A 17,802-nucleotide genomic window follows, 5' to 3' on the forward strand; every position below is an offset into this window, starting at 1 on the left:
GTCTGCATTGAGAGATGAGCGGAAGAAGAACTAGTTCCTAACTAACCTACACAACTATTTGTTCATTTGATTCTGATTCATTTTTTCAGATAAAAAAGGAGAGAAAGAAAGCACTAGTTAAAACACTTAGTTTCGATATTATTAATGTGAGAATGATCGGTCCTCGCGATAAATCAAATACTGTAATTTAAGATCGATCCGCTCTTTGAGACGAGAGGAGCGTCTGTTATTCAAGCGCTTCATCTCACTCACGGTGAGTCAGTCAGCAAAACTGACCGAACAGGTTTCTTCGTGGAGTAGGCAACACCTGCAAACTTTTCAGCTGCTGAATGCGATGTGAACGCGCTGAACTTAGTAGAACATCGACGCCTCGTGATCCTGTGCTTTTTATCAGACATTGAAGAACATATTTCGGGGAGATTAAACGATGTTTTTCAGTGATGACAAGAGTAGATCATGGTCGCTGGGGGGTGTAAGGAGATACACAAAATCTTAAAGGAAGAGGACTGCTTGTTATCTCGACAGAAGCATCACCTCAGAATCATGAGGGATTGTCTCCTGTGGAACTTCGCCAAAGTGATTCTGTTCTGGACATTAGTTGATGCTCAGGTAAGAGCTGGGTCTTTGCAGGAGTGACATGACAATGTTTTTTTCTTTTTTCTTTTGTAAGGGCACCTGAGGCAGTCCAGATTAACCCGTTAAAACACTGACCAAATCAACTTAATAGTGCATATACATATTTAAGACTTGTTTTGTGTTACATTATATCAATTCCTTTTCATTATTATTATTATTTTTTTTTTTATAAATTATAATAATAAAAAATGTCTTTAAAGAAAACGATCTGAAGAAATTACGATTTGATTTGACAGAAAGAATGTAAGCCTGTGAATGTTTGGGTAATACTTTGCAATAAGGCTTATTAGTTAATTACTTTATTTAACATGAACTAAGAATGAACAATACTTATACAGCATTTATTAGTTTTAGTTAATGTTGATTTCAATATTTATTAATGCATTATTAAAATAAAAAAGTTGTGCTTGTTTACATTAATTTATAAATAGCGCAATAAATGTGTTGTCCATTGTTTGTTCATGTTAATACATCAACTAACATGAATTAATGGAACCTTATTGTAAAGTGTTACCAAGTGTTACTTTATCTTTACACACCAATGTAACAGTGGAGGTTTTTATGAAAGCTTGGTGTGTTTCACAGCTCTTATCCTCTTTCCAAACATAATACTGTTTTTACTTAATAAAGAGTTGCTACTGCCTATAAAAATGTGTTGTATAAGGTAACCTAAAATGTGACTTATGTTGAAACATCTACATTTCATTCAACAATATTATTCAACATAACTGAATCAACTTAAATTCGGCGGAGATAGACACTTTCGGTACTGCACATTTAAAAATGTGAAAAATAAAAAAAATCAGTGCGCATGGAATGCATACAATATGCATGCATGTTTTTTCCTCCATTATATGTTTTTGCCACATTGTTCACTCTTGGTCTGCCATTCATTTGGCTATCACAAAACTAGTAAATGCAGTCACTTGAATGAGCATATATAGACCTGTGTTGTGGAAGAAATGACACATAAAAACACACTTGAATGGCTTGTCCTTTTGTTCATGCATTAATGAACTAAATAAATTGTGTATCGTTTTGCTGAATGATTTCTGTTTAATGCACTCTGTCATATAAACCTGAAAGGTCTGAATATGCTACTGTTTGTTCTTTAAAACACACTAAAAATGATGCTTGTTCATCTTACAATTGTGCAGTAATCAGCATAGCACAGTTAAACTGAATTCTTCATAAGATTGATATTTTATGAGGGAAGGCTTGATTATACTGAAAGTATCATCCCTCTTAATTATTACCTTTAAACATCTAAAAGTTACTCCTATTGCATTGTCAGCAAGTTACAGTAATAAATTCATAATAAATTCATGTCATGAATGCATGCATGTGCTCATCCTGTGAAATAATCTAAAAAAAAAAAAAATGTGTTAAATGTTGCACATCCAAAGTAGTTACATCTAAATGTGTTACATCTAAATTAGTGGTTCACAACTTTTTGACTCAAAGACCCACCACTCACCAACAACTATTTAAAATCAACACTGGTTATTTATTTTAATTTTGATGATAATAACTCAAAACTAAGGAAAATCCCAAATTAAGTATCTCAGAAAATGATATTATAATTTAAGACCAATACAAAGAAAGGATTTTTAGAAATCTTGGCCGACTAAAAAGTATAAAAATGAAAAGTATGAGCATGTACAGACCTCAATACTTAGTTGGGGCTCCTTTTGCTTGAATTACTACAGCAATGCGCCGTGGCATGGAGTCGATCAGTCTGTGGCACTGCTCAGGTGTTATGAGAGCCCCAGGTTGCTCTGATAGTTGCCTTCAGCTCTTCTGCATTCTTGGGTCTAGCATATCACATCTTCCTCTTCACAATACCCCAGAGATTTTCTATGGGGTTAAGGTCAGGTGAGTTTGCTGGCCAATTAAGAACAGGGATACCATGGTCCTTAAACCAGCTTTGGCACTGTGTGCAGGTGCCAAGTCCTGTTGGAAAATCTGCATCTCCATAAAGTTGGTCAACAGCAGGAAGCACGAAGTGCTCTAAAACTTCCTGGTATACAGCTGTGTTGACCTTGGATCTCAGAAAACACAGTGGACCGACACCAGCAGATGACATGACACCGCAAACCATCACTGACTGTGGAAACTTTACACTGGACCTCAAGCAACGTGGATTGTGTTCCTCTCCTCCCTTCCTCCACACCCTGGGACCCTGATTTCCAAAGGAAATGCAAAATGTACATAACTTTGGACCACTGAGCAGCAGTCCAGTCCTTTTTGAATTGAGACGCTTCTGACGCTGTCTGTTGTTCAAGAGTGGCTTGACACAAAGAATAATTTTGATGTTGCAAAGAACAAAAACAAAGTGAGTTCTTTGACAAACAAAGAAACACATGAAGAACAAAGAAAACCATTATATATTACATAGTGTTGCATAGTGTGGCAAGACTGCTACTACTACTGCTCACCCCAGCCTTATGTTCCGTGGGGCATGTTGACAAAAGATGCATAAATTGCTGCCTTTGACTCCATACATGGCTTGGAGGGAGTCTTATTCAAAGCTAGCTACAGTATCTATGTACAAACCGGCTGCAAATTGAAACAGCATGCTGGATGACAGTTTCATACTCAGACTACGCCTAAAAAACTTCATTTTGTGTTCATTGCGTTCGGTGATGAAAGGCCCATGAGGGACACTGGCTTACTGTCTTCAGAAGTTTACATTTTAACAGTGTCGCAATATACAAAATATTCCATAATTTTATATCGTCAGCAAATATGACAATATTTCAGGTATTTCTGCTGTTTATATTGTAAATTTGCTTGTTTACATATGATTGCATTTTACATTTTTGTTGTTTTTCTTTAGCATTTTAATTTAGAGTACAGTTTCATTTAAATTATTTTGAATATATTACAATAATGATTTAAATGCTTTAAGTCATCCTCTGGCCCCCTCTGGAGGTTTGGCTCTGGAGAATCACTGATGTAAGTGGGTTTATTCAAGAAAAATGTTTTCAAATACATTTTAAATAAGACTCAATCATGCAGAGTTCACCAAAGCCTTAAGGGTCAGACCAGTAAAATTAGTGCCTTTTAGTGCACATTTACAATTTTTAGCGCACATGTTTTTTCCCCCCTGATTTTCTTTGACCTAAACACCAACTGTGATGAGAATGTCAGATGCATTGCTTAAGAGATGAACAGCAATAATCATGCAAATACTAAGATTCAAAAATAAATTTGATGTCCTAGCAACAAGATGTAAGCCTATTTCTCAAATTTTCATTTGAATGATAGTTATGGTTTATTTCCATTACATGTATGCACAGTACAGACATGGTTTTATATTAAAGTAATACAATTTTGCAATTGCTACCATTTTCGGTAATCACTAACAGACATATAATCTATCTATGCCAAATTGGAGGACCTTTATTATAGCCAATCAATATCAGAATATTTTACATTCTGGGGTTTAATCACATATTGATTGTTTAGATTCGTTCAGAATCTCTTTAGGTATTTGAAATGCACAAGCATCTCTGCCCAACTGACTGGAACACTGTCAGCAGTCTCACAGTGTTGCTTGATGATGTCAAGGGAGCTGCATGACTATTATTAAATTGTATACTGCAGAAGAACCACCAGACTATCCACTTGAAGACTTTGTGAAGCTGCACTGCACTTTGGAGAGCCAAAAACGGTTCCTTTATGGATTTGCTGAGAAAACCCATTTTTGTAACCTTTATTTTCAAGGGTGTAGGATGTTACATAATCATAGACCTATAATTCCCCACGCGTTGAACCCCCTGAGCCCATATGATAAAAATGTCCCACGATCATTTTAATGGAAATTTGACTCATAATGTCAGTGCATTATTTAAAGTAGCAGTGGATAATATGAAGGAAGTTATTTATTAGATACTTTAGAAATGGCTTTCTAATATGTGGAAATATGTATTTTTTGTGTGTGTTAGTTTGTATTTTTTTTATATAAATATTTTGATGAAGGGTTATCTTATTGGCATCTCTGAGTAATACATTTTGAGTAATACGTTTCTGTGCTACAAAGCTGTATGCATCAATTCCCTAGTGAATGGAAGGTCATAGTAAATTGGAAGTCTATGCAGAAAGCTTCTTCATAAAGATGTGAAAGTCTCTAATCAGTCATTCATTCAGAACAGTCTTGCACTCTCAATTAAACCACACAATGGAAAGAGCAAATTCAGGCCTAATGGAAATGTGAAAGATGAACTGATTTGTTAACCAGCTTTACTCTAGAGAGTCACAAATGTCAGAGTTTGGGTTTCAGCAGTAAACAACACTTAATAATATATAAACCAGCCCAAAATCTAAAATCTGAAAATACAGGCATATGACAGTAAACCCAAGTGGACAGGCTGCCCATCTCCCATCGGCTACCCATCTCACACAGCCACACTTTTATTAAATTAAGTATGAAATCAAACCTGGCCAAGGTCCATTCCACATTTATTTAATGTAGAAAATACAAAGGTAAGGCATTAATGGATGCATTTCCATTCTGCTTTAATTCTTGTTATATTTCTTAATGAATATTTTTGTCATTCTAGCAGCATTTTAATATCACCCTGCACAATGTTACATTGAAAACTGTATCTTTACTTTTGCATGACTGAGAAAATGACTTTAATTGATGCAGAATATCAAGCAGAAATGACAGCTCTATCACCCTTCTGATACACTTTTACATTAATTAAAAACCTTTCTTTCATCATTACAGAGAGTGAATTTTTTAATTTCTTTTTCCTCTCTTCAGGTTATTTAGAAGTTCAACTCTTCTCACAGACTCAATAAGCGACCAGAAATGAGATGGAGAGAGAGAAAAGTCACCACTAACCCTTTGATAATCACACCAACACACACTCAGTTTTATATAATGCACTCTTCTTTTGAAATGAGACTATTTTTATGGACTGTTTTTGAAAAATCTGTCATTATTTTCTCACTCTCATGTTGCTCTGTATGACTTTCTATTTTTCTGTGGAGCACGTAAACAGTTTTTTTTTTTTTTTTTTTTTGCAGAAAATCTCAGATCTGTTCTTTTCCATTCAGTGAAAGCACATTATGATCATTCTGAGAGAGACTTAAAATCTGATTTGTGAATCATTTGTGTTTCTATGTATTGATCCCAAATGTGTCTTGATGGGACTTCAGGAGATATAGTACACAATCAAGAAATAAAATGAGCCCTTTGTTTTGAACAGGCAGGTGAAGATGGTGAGATTACAGCTGAAGAGCAGGTGCAGATGCTGCTGGATGCGAAGCTGCAATGTCTTCAGAAGGTCTCCACAGATGACCCTGCAGGTAGACACCGTTTCCTCTGAACGTTTCTTTCACACAGTTTTTAATTAAGTGGCCTATTCAGTTCTCCACTTCAGCCATGTTGTTGTTGTGCACCACCTAAAGTTCACCTAGGAATAGTAAAATATTCACCAAAAGTATGACCATCTTCACCTCAGCAAAAAAAAAAAAAAAAAAAAAAAAGTTTCTATAAAGCTTTCATGAGTCGGCTCATGCACATGAATAATACTTTATGAAATAAACTGAGATAGACAGCTAAGACTCCTTCAAGACCTTTGTTAGGCACGACTCTTGGTTAGGCACTGCACAGTTTATTAATTCATTTAGTTTCATTATAAACTTGTCACAGGTGATTAGGAAGAACATGTGAAGGGGGAAAAAAACAAGAGCTGTTGGAGATGACTTATTTTAAAATGGCCTTCCTGGCTGTTTTGTCATTAGTGACTTGGCAACTCAAAAATATTAATTTGGCTTACTCCCATGTCTCTTTTTTAACACCATAGGTTATGTGTAATTCAGAAGGATGAAAATAATTATGTTGTGTACAAGGAAATTATGTGCAGAGGACATAGGGTGCAATGACTGCTATCTACATTGCGAAACATGTTTAGTTTTAAACTATCATATGACAACAAATCCACATTTATAAGAGTCAATTTGCACTAGGATACATTTTTGTAGAATTGCAACTAATTTTATATTGTACAAGTGTTCTTTTGGTATTTGAACTCATTTTGCCAACATAAGTCAACATAAAATCTAAATGAAAATCAAAATGCTCTCTTAATAAATACTGTATACTGTATATTTTCTAAAGACTTGGTATCTTTCAGCTGACGTCACCTATGCCACATAAGATGTCGTGAAAAAAAATCTGATTTGTTTGCTTAAAATATCAAAATTGATCTTTTTTATGCATTTTTTAGTTGATGTGCTAAACATTATTTTACAATTAAACATTAAACTAGGAGTATGCGGTCATCTCGTCATTAAATTATGTAAGCTTAATGTGCGCTCACATTTAAATTTTCACAGTCAAATAGTTTGGTCATTTTACTAGAAATCCACACAATCAGAAATTTTGTACGAAAGTAAAAAATGAGGGTTGGTAACATGAATTGAACACATTGGCCAACAGAAACCTGCTTGGTTTGAAAGTGACTTCTGTGTGAGCTGTGTTTTAGACATTGCTACACTACTGACAATAGCACAATAGACCTTTATTTGCACATAATATTTAGCTGAAATTTCACTAATGTGACTTCACTTTTAAATTGTAAGAACCCTAAAAATTTTGAAATATGCTAATTTGAAAAGAACCGATTGTTCCCGCAATCAGGCGAATGTGTCATATCTGAACCTAGTTGCTTGCTGGCATGTCAAGATGTTGTTATGGTTGAAACTTCAGCCTCCTCATTCCATTCAAAAAGTTTTCTCAAAAGCAGATGCCAGCTGCATATCAGTTGTTTCCTGATGCATGAAATCAAGCCCCATTCTATATTGTCTTTTTGTTTCCTGTTTCACTTGAAAATGGATAACAAATTACTGTTTCATGTTAACTGTAAGTAGCATTAGAACAGCTCAATACTTTCTCAGAATGGATCCGAATTAACAGTTTGAAAGCACTTAATGGCCTATTGTTTTCAAGCTTCATTGCTTCTGTGGTCTGATGTTGGCAAAAATCTGTGGCTGCTGGATGGACTCTGTTGAAACCATTACTGATATATAGAGCATTTTTTTAGCATTGTTTTATTTCAATCAATCATCGGTCATGTATACACTGTTCAATTGTTTTAGCACAAAATGATAAGTACATTGATCAAGTTCAGTGTTCATAATTTAATTTAACACATCATTTATTGCACAAGCACAGTGTGAGCCCGTGGGCACTCATGTTAGGCCATGCCAGATGGATGTTATCCAGTATCCATGCACAAAATAGAAAACATGCCCCATAGGTGTTCAGATGATACTATGATTGATATTTTTTAATTGAGCAGATTTTATCCAAAGAAAAGCATAAATGATTTATTTGGAGATGGGAAGGATGTATGACAGTATCCTACTGGGCTTTTACTGTAGCTCATTTACTTTTTATCTTGCTGCAGGATACACTTTAAAGATCAGGAAGGAATGAAAATGTGCTAGACTTTCATATGGTATCATGTTATGCTACAAGACTCGGTGATTTCATGTGTTGTATCTGATCTTGTCCAATGGTGAATTGACATCTCCGCCCTAAAACTGTTTTGCTCTCAGTCGGTGTGTGTGTCCCAGAGTGGGATGGTCTGATATGTTGGCTGCAAGGCTTCCCTGGAACTCTGACGAAGACCCCCTGTCCCAGATATATCTATGACTTCAACCATGCAGGTTTGAAAAATTTGTTCTCTCTCCGTGTCTCATCAAATTTAGTTTTTTTCTTCCAGTTGTTAACATGCATCATTGTTAGCAATTAAATATTTGTTAATTTGAACTTAAAAAATGTATGAAGTACAACAAAACCACATATAGGGCTACGCAAATGAGAAGTCTGTAATCTGGCATTGCTTGGGATGTAGCTGAGAGTGCAGTTTTAGAGAGCCAAACATTTGCTTTGCTTAATAATAAATTAATGAATATAGTCAAATTGATCAGTGCTGATTTTTTTTGAGACAGTATGCTAAAAATAATATTTGTGTAATTAACTTTTTAAAAATGGTCTTCAGATGGATGCAGCAGATAACTTTTCCAAAACCTTTCAGAGCTCCTTGAATTCAGCCTACTTTCTTTTCTTCATCGGTTTGAAATAAAATGTGTATATTACATAACTTGTTTGTGGTTTTATTAGTCTGTCTGACCATTACATGAAAGACATGTTCGATAAAAAACAGACTCGTGATTTGATGACATCAGTACTGCTTTATTTACTCAGAAATTTAATTAACTTAATGATGTTTATATATTTTATTATTTTATTTAGTCTACAGTACTGCTGTCAGATAATGAGTCAGACATCATGGGAGCTTTTGTTATGTCAAGGTCATGAGAAATTGAAGTCTTGACAATGAGAAAACAAGAAAAGAAAAATAATAATCCATGGCCTCTTAGGGCCTCTTTACCTTAGTTTGTGTAGCACCATGTTTAATTTTTGACCACAATGAACAAGGCTGTGAGAGATAGAGGTACAGTGCATAAACCAATTGTTCTTTCTTTTTTTCTTTCAAAAAAAAAGACTAAAAATTAGACAAAGTAGACAAAAACTCCATGAAGCAGTTTTGAAATTAAGCTTTCATTTTCCTCCGTGTTAAATTCATTACCTCGTCTAACCTCAAAGCCATCTATAATTAGTGAATAAGTGTACAGTTTGTATACTATGTGCATTTGTAAATTATCTGGATACGCGGAATACCCACAGTGCAACTTTCTTGATTTTTACTTCAATTTTCAGTGTAATAAAAAAAACATTTTTGTTAATATTGAATCATTCTTGACTCATTGTTTGATTGATTAACATAGAAAGAAATATTACAAATGTAACATAAACTAACATTTACTACAGTTTTACATTTGTATTGCTGCATAATGTGTACTGTTCCATACCGGCTGTGTTCGGTAAGTCTTTGTCAATCTTCCAGGACACGCTTACAGGAGGTGTGACTCTAATGGATCCTGGGTGCTTGCAGAGAGCTCAAACAAGACCTGGGTCAACTACACTGAATGCATCAAATCCCCAGAACCCAACAAAAAGAGAGTAAGCTTCATTACAGTCATTTGTCTTTAATGGACTGAGATCACTTTCTAGGTGGCTTGATGCACTACCTCTTTGTCCCCACAGCAGGTCTTTTTTGAACGGCTGCACATCATGTACACAGTAGGCTATGCAGTTTCCTTCAGCTCTCTTCTAGTGGCCATCTTTATTATTGGATACTTCAGGTGAGTAACTGACTAAGCGTGTATGTATGTGTTTGATGCACTTCATCTCATAAACTGCAAAAAAAAAATTTTTTTTTTGCTTTAAATAGTTTTCGTAGATTAGTCTAATATTATTTTCTCTCTTTGTACATGGAGTACAAAGCAGCTTCATTGAGTGCGACGAGACAAAACTATTCACACACAGTAAAGAAAATGCCTTCTCACATTTTCTCAATATTTGTTGAAGATAGACCACTGAAAAAAAAAATGTGCATTTAAAAACTAATGGTACAAAATGTCAATATTAATTGCACTGCAGGTGAGCTGTGGGGAGCAATGTAACATCGCAAAACAATTCTGAACATTACTTACTGACAGCTACATGCAGGGTCATATAGCACTTTAGAGAGAAAGATGAGTGCAGTCTGGGAAATACAATTTTTACTTTTTCTTTTGTTTTAGTTTGATTGTTTATATGCATGCTGACATGTATTTATACATACTGTAGATTATAATTTATGTCCATTGTTATCTCTCTCAGGATTTTATGTTTCGATTTCCAGTCTTTCAACTTTAAAATAAATGTTTAAATAAAATATATTATTTAAATTATTACTGGTACTACCATGAGTTATTATGGAATAAATGTAAATGCTAAAAAAACTAATAACTGATGAGCTTTATAGTTGGTTTTAATAAATAGAAAACATTCTTCATGTAAAAATACAAAATAGATTTTTATTCTGGTATAGTGTAAGTAATGTTTATTTTACCTAGGAAAATGTGACTGGGACATTAATTTACATTAATTAAAAAAAAGAAAAAAAAAGAAGCCTTCTTGTGAAAAATGTAAACAGGATGAGGTGGGAAAGTTGTTTAAACTTTTGATATGTGAGATGTAGCAAAGCAAAAACACATTTGAGCTAAATAAATTATGACAAAGCAATCACATCCAAGCTGCTGTGTACAGGAGTATTCTTATGTACTTTGAAGTGTCTGATTGAGTGGATTGAACACAGCAAGTGTTGACGAAATACACCTATCATTGCATTTTTTTTTCCTGAGTCAAAATTTTGAAAGTGGCAGTTTTTATTATGTTGAAGAACAGGGGTCTTGCCTGCTCTCAACATATAGTGCTCTTTCTGACACTTATGATCAGAAATACCCAGAGATATATGAAAACTGTAATACTTCATTTACTAAAGTAATGTTAAAAGGGTACTAAATGTAGAAAGCCTTTATAAAATGCCACATCAGACTTTGGGGATTTTTGTGAACAGGTCACTTAGTGTATTAATATTGCATTTATTCTGTAAGTGTCCCCTGTGAAAATTATACAAAATATAGAGAACAGATTCAAATGGGATGGCTAGACTAAATAAAAATACAGTACATCATAACATTAAGTGGGATCCAGTTAGTAGTGATTACGAGGTACAAATAATTTATATAAATCTTGTCTATAATAAACAGTAGAAGAATTTTATCATTGTGTAGAAATAACCTAAGCACATTACTTAGTAAACCTTCTTTGTCTTAATTTCCCAGAATGCATATTATTTCTGAGGTCAACATCTTTTCCATTTTCTGCCTAACAAGCCTCAAATGTATTTCTGTGTGTCTACAGGCGTCTCCACTGCACCAGGAACTACATTCACATGCACCTGTTTGTTTCCTTCATGCTGCGTGCTGTCAGCATCTTTGTGAAGGATCACGTGGTACATACTAGTGCCAGGCTGCAGGAATTTGATGCTGTGCTTATGAATAACTTCACTAATGCTGTGGATGTGGCACCAGTGGACACCTCACAGTATGTGAGTCAAGTGCTATCGCATGCATCTTAGTATTAAAGTATTTCATCAAATATTTCTAAGTATCTAATGTGGCTACATTACAGATTATGTAATGCATATTTATATTAAGTATGGGTTATGGGTTATATAAGGGTAAATGACATACATTTTTAAATGATAAATATACTTTATACACTGTAAACGCTAATGATCAAAGTAATTCACTAGTTTGAGTAGGGCTTATATTGAAAAAAATCTGTTGAATCAAATCAACTTTTACGAGGATTTAGAACTTTCTTTTTTAAATAATTAAATCTTAATTGTTTCAGAGTTTAGAGATGAATACACTTTTATTTTAATTCAGATTAACTTAATTTAACTGAAACTAGGCTTGGGTTTCTATTTCCCAAGCGCTTGAAAGGGAGAGTAAATGCTAAATGTTTTTGTGCAAGATGTGGGAGATTTAGATTAGATATATGGGTTAGATATTAGATATAGATATTAGATATATGATTAGATATATGGGAGATTTAGATATATGCTAATAGATATATGTTAAATATATCTGCCGTAGTCTATGCAATTGCAAAGCATTGTGCTACTTTGCAAGTTGACTGACTTAGGTAGTTATAGCTAGGTAAGTTTTCACTACCAGCAAACATATAAGTTGATAATTTTAAGATGAATCATTTAAATTAAAATGTAAAAAAAAAAAAAAAAAAACTATACACTACCCAGGATATGTATCACGTTACTCTTGGTACGTACTGAGGTCCCCCCTCCCCCCTCCACCCCAACACATTTTAAACTGCCATTTTAAAACAAAAACTCTAGTGTAAACGTAGCCTTAACATCTATGGGGGTCGAACACTTACACATTACAGCCTCACATTTGAGCCACATCTCTGGGTGTTGGCGTAAACTAGTAGGTATGTTTTGTACACTTGCTTGGCCCTTTTTTGTGTTAAACAGTAAAGCATATTCCTGCAAAAAGACTTGAACAGTGTAAGTAAATACTCTTTGAGAGAAGCAGTCAACCAGCAGAAGTTGAAAGCAGCATGTATGTGTATTTATTGACTCATTAGTTTTTAGCAGTTGTCATAGCTAGAAAATGCTTGTTTTGTTTGCTGTACTGAGACACGCTGAAGTTGCATTTGGTATCATGTTGCATCATGTACCTTGTCAGTTTTGTGTGCTTGCTTGGACCTTTGTTGTGTTAAACAGTAAAGCATGTTCAGCAGAGTTCAATTACAGTTTGTCAGAGAAATATAAAAAGGCCAGCGACTCCACCAAGCAGCCCGCCGACAAGGGACATGAGTATCACTTTTTATTCATCCTCTTTCCTGAAACTTGTTTAACTTCTCTTTCAGATTTTAAGACCGATATTTACTGTTTCCATATCCTTACTATTACTAACTCTCGCAGATCACACGTTACACACTGTAGGCAGCATTATTCTGACAACCTGCGCATTTTGCCTATGTGTGCTAATACACTACTTTCTGTTCCTATTGGTCTCTGGAATTGGCAGTTTGTTTTAAACAAAGCAGACTTCATTACATCTAGTACTAATTATTCAAGGCTCAACCTCATGGCCCTTACCATGGATCAAACCAGAAGACACTGCTAAACCTGCAGCCCTCTCCAATAATTTCTCTTTTTCCCACAGCCTGATTTGACTGAAAGAGGTGGAGGTTCTGGTCTGCTTATTTCTAACGATTGGAAATGTAATCCTTTACCATATCTGGGTATCATCAGCTCCTTTGAATCACATTCAGATGTTCACATAAATTCTTGGAGGAGTATGGTGTGCTGCTCTCAGCCATCCCTGAGGATGGTACTCTTCTGATTATACTTGAAGACTTCAACGTGCACCTAGGTAAACCTCAGGCTAGAGTCCTGCATGTAGGCAGCTACCCGATCGGTAAACTGCTAATATCTGATGTAATGGATAGAATAATTTATTTGTTGGGTGCGAGTCCGAAGGGTGACAGTCATGGGTGGGTTCAATAGACAAGTCTATTTCGACTTAATCCACACTTGTGACAGACAACTGCTTTTAAATGGTCTCATACTTGTGTTCATGCTCTATATCCCCCTTCCTCAAATCTTACCTGGAGGTCCAATGCACTGCAGAGTTTAGCTCCAACCCTGATCAAAGTCACCTGCCTGTGATTTTCTAATGAGCCCAAAGACATTGATTGGCACTGATTAGCATGCTCAGGTGTGTTTGATTAGGGTTAGATCTAAACTCTGCTGGAAAGTGGATTTCGAGGTCCAGATTTGAGGATCCCTGCTCTATATGAAGCACTGAGCACTGAAGCCAATTGCTGTGCCACTGATTGACAGCAGCTGTAGTGATTATATTAAAGGGAGCAATCTGCTCACTTTCTGTATTTAATCTATTCACAATTTGAACAAAATACTTCCACACTCTTTTGAACTCAAGCGAGTGTTAAGTGCTTCTACTCACAAATCAGGTGTTCAATTTGACCTTATTTATACACCACTGCTCCACTGATCATGTGCTGGTTATTCCACTGCACATCTTGGATCACTTCATCCTCACTCTAAACTTCAACGTGGTCCCTGACACAGCATATACTCTTCCACGTCACATTTCTACATAACCTACCCTCACTTTCACACACAAAGATTTTTCTCTGGTGGTAAAAATAATGTAACAATTTACTGTTTTTAAACCTTAAAATAATATACACACTTCTTTCATAGTTCTTCAGCAGGTATGCAAACAATGTCATCATTTCTCACTTTTTTCTCCTCAACAGGTAATGTTACAATCAAACACAACAGGTAACGTTATCCACAAAAGTATTCAGCTAATCAACAAACAGTACTCAAAATATCAAAATCAGTTGCACTGGCAATGAACCCATAAAAACACTGCATAACAATAGCAGTTTGCCGTCCCCTCCTTCTTCATCACAGTTATGTTATACTTTGCATGCCACATAACGTTACATAACCGAATTTAGCTAGCTGCTGAACAATATCCCAATAATAGCAATTAGCATTAGTCTAAAAAATATAATATAGAAAACACTCCACATGTCAACAAAACGATAACAGAACATCCTCCCAAACACATATCAAGCTTATTTAAAAAAAAATCGAAACCATAAACACTCATTCAAAGTACCTGGAAAAGGGAGATCTAAATAACCATAAGTTCCCGCCTCCTCAGCGAGCACAGACATAGAGCGGCCAGAGAAACGGAGGAGCGACTGTAGTAAGGCGTTTGTGCAAAACTACGGAAAAACTGCAGAAACAGGCGGCTGTTGAACCCTCTCACCGGGAAAAGTGTGGATGTTAAAACACCCACATCCCCCACGGGTGCGACGCCCCTGCACTGAAGGCATCAAGGGCTATTTGACCAAGAAGGAGAGTGATGGGGTGCTGCGCCAGATGACCTGGCCTCCACAGTCACCGGACCTGAACCTAATCGAGATGGTTTAGGGGTGAGCTGGACCGCAGACAGAAGGCAAAAGGGCCAACAAGTGCTAAGCATCTCTCGGGGAACTCCTTCAAGACTGTAGGAAGACCATTTCAGGAGACTACCTCTTGAAGCTCATCAAGAGAATGCCAAGAGTGTGCAAAGCAGTAATCAAAGCAAAAGATGGCTACTTTGAAGAACCTAGAATATGACATATTTTCAGTTGTTTCACACTTTTTTATGTATATAATTCCATATAATTCCACATGTTAATTCATAGTTTTGATGCCTTCAGTGTGAGTCTACAATTTCCATAGTCATGAAAATAAAGACGACTCTTTGAATGAGAAGGTGTGTCCAAGCTTTTGGTCTGTACTGTATACTCGTGTTCTTCTCAAAAATCACTTTAAAAGGTATTTGATCACAGTTGTGTGGCTGCAGTGTGTAAAAACAACCAGCCTATAATGGTAAAAATCCACCCACTCATAGTCAACAGTCTCTCCACACTAGCAGTACTATGATGACATAGTATGTGAAATTCCCGCCCATTTGTGATGCTCTCTGCCCTATGAGTATATACACAGCCTTGAGTGAGAAGCTGCAGTCCGCCATTATTGTTCTCTTGCTGTAGCTGCTGGAGATACAATGTCAGCATCAAAAAGCTATTAACCCTCTGGAGTCAATTCACGCATATACGCGTGATGAGGCACTTTCTTCTGACAACCCCGAAAATAACTTAAATTATACTTTCACTTTTTTTGATCGTACAGATAAGAGCAATACATACTGAATCCTTAAAGGGTTTACTTTTATTTGTATACAGACATAATAACAACAAAATTAGTGTATTTATAAAATAAAGATAACAAACAAGGTGTGCTGTCTGCAGCCTTGGTCTGCGGTGATCTTCATTTAGAAACGCGCCATAAAATGAACTGTAACTCAGTGAATACTCAACGAAGAGACATGAGAGATACATCTATAGAAAGCTTCACATGTCTACTTTTAAACTAACAAATATTCTGTGATAAAGTAATCCTTATGAAAACAACTTGATGTCCAGTCTTTCACGTCTCCCTTCATTATATCTAATGCAACCACACGCTGAACACGCTATTGAGATTATTATGTTTCACGCACGGCTTGAATACGCCCATACAGAAAACAAAGCAGCGAGACTGTTTCCTAAGTTGTTTTTATTTTACTGTTTGCGTCGCAATGAGAGTAATAAGACATAATTCACCCAAGAAGATGTGATGAGGATTACCTCAGTATTTGAGATTTCCTCAGAATAAGAATGAAGCACTTTATTCAGCAGAGAGTAAGTCTCTTTTTAGTTATTTATATACTTTTATTAGGATTCTCTTAATGAGTAATAGGTGTTTTTTGTGCGTAAAATGCAATAAACCAATCAGAGTCTCATCATCCACTGGGAAACGGCGGTAATACTACATATCGCGCTATGATAAAACGGTAGCTGCACGGATCTCAAAGTGCCTGACAGACATATCGGCATGGATGATCACCTACATCTCAACCTGTCAAATACTGAGCTTCTCGTCTTCCCTGCCACTCTGACTCTTCAACATGATTTCACCATCCAGCAAGGTCAGAAAGTTAAGTCAAAAAATCTTGGTGTAATCTTTGATGACCAGTTGAATTTCAAAGACCACATTGCAAAAACTTCTCAATCTTGCAGGTTTGCATTGCACAACAAAGTCAGGCCCTTCTTAACAGAGCACGCTGCAAAACTTCTTATCCAGTCATTTCTAGGCTGGACCACTGCAATGCTCTTCTGACTGGACTTCCATCAAGTGCAATCAAACCTCTTCAAATGCTTCAGAATGCATCAGCACGTCTGATCTTCAACAAGGCCAAGTGCCCACATGACACCTCTCTTTCTTCTCCCTGTACTGGTTACCGGTTGCAGCTCACATAAAGTTCAAGTCATTGATGCTTGTATATAGAACAGTCACAGGCTCAACAACGTCCTACTTTGACTCATGCCCCATGGTACAATTACAGTGAGGCACAAAATCACATTCCAGAACATTTTCGTTCACCGTTCCTGGCTGTTGGAATGATCTTCCCATCCCCATCCAGAATGCTGGAACCCTGACAATTTTCAAGTGACAAATGAAAACTCATCTCTTTTTTCAACATTTAACTGCATCCTTAAAAAAAAAAAAAACACTTCATTTTTTGCTCCTTTTTTCCTTATCCCCTCCCCTTGTCTAGCTTGTACTAATTTGAACAATGTCTGAAACTTTGTCTGCATGATTAATAAATGTAAATGTACTGCATTAGATTAACCAAGACTTTCATATTATTACACTTACATATTATTGCTCTTTTGTTGGTTTTGATTGCTTCTATTGTCCTCAACTGTAAGTTGATTTGGATAAAAGTATCTGCTAAATGACTAAATGTAGATTAAAATCATTCTGTGCCATTTGAATTCATAACTCTTGAATAACCAGACACACAAATCATTGTAGAATGTCATCCATAACAGCTAAACTGCATGGAGGCATAGTGAAGTGTTAAACAAGCCAGGAAGAGCGGAAATTGAAAGGGGTCACATTGGGTCTGCATGGAGTGACATTGGGTCTGTATCTGGGTGAGGTCTGGTTCCAATTCTAATTATGGCGGGGAACAAATATTTTAATGCTGTTCCAAGGTTGTGCCCCATCTTGACACATTGTTGGACTG

General features: G+C 36.0%; 1 protein-coding gene across 1 annotated transcript in view; it reads left to right on the plus strand.

Annotated features, from left to right (window-relative positions):
- Window positions 1-272: 272 nt before the first annotated feature.
- Window positions 273-17,802, plus strand: part of LOC113053212 (parathyroid hormone 2 receptor-like) — a 43,738-nt gene continuing 26,208 nt past the window's right edge. Inside the window, exons 1-6 of the mRNA XM_026218050.1 lie at window positions 273-609; window positions 5,856-5,955; window positions 8,212-8,322; window positions 9,567-9,682; window positions 9,767-9,864; window positions 11,471-11,657. Of these exons, the coding sequence (XP_026073835.1) occupies window positions 457-609; window positions 5,856-5,955; window positions 8,212-8,322; window positions 9,567-9,682; window positions 9,767-9,864; window positions 11,471-11,657 (765 nt within the window). The 5' untranslated portion in view covers window positions 273-456. The remainder of the gene's footprint in view (window positions 610-5,855; window positions 5,956-8,211; window positions 8,323-9,566; window positions 9,683-9,766; window positions 9,865-11,470; window positions 11,658-17,802) is intronic.

The sequence above is a fragment of the Carassius auratus genome, chromosome 34, assembly GCF_003368295.1.
Source record: "Carassius auratus strain Wakin chromosome 34, ASM336829v1, whole genome shotgun sequence".
In the NCBI taxonomy this organism is placed as follows: Eukaryota; Metazoa; Chordata; class Actinopteri; order Cypriniformes; family Cyprinidae; genus Carassius; species Carassius auratus.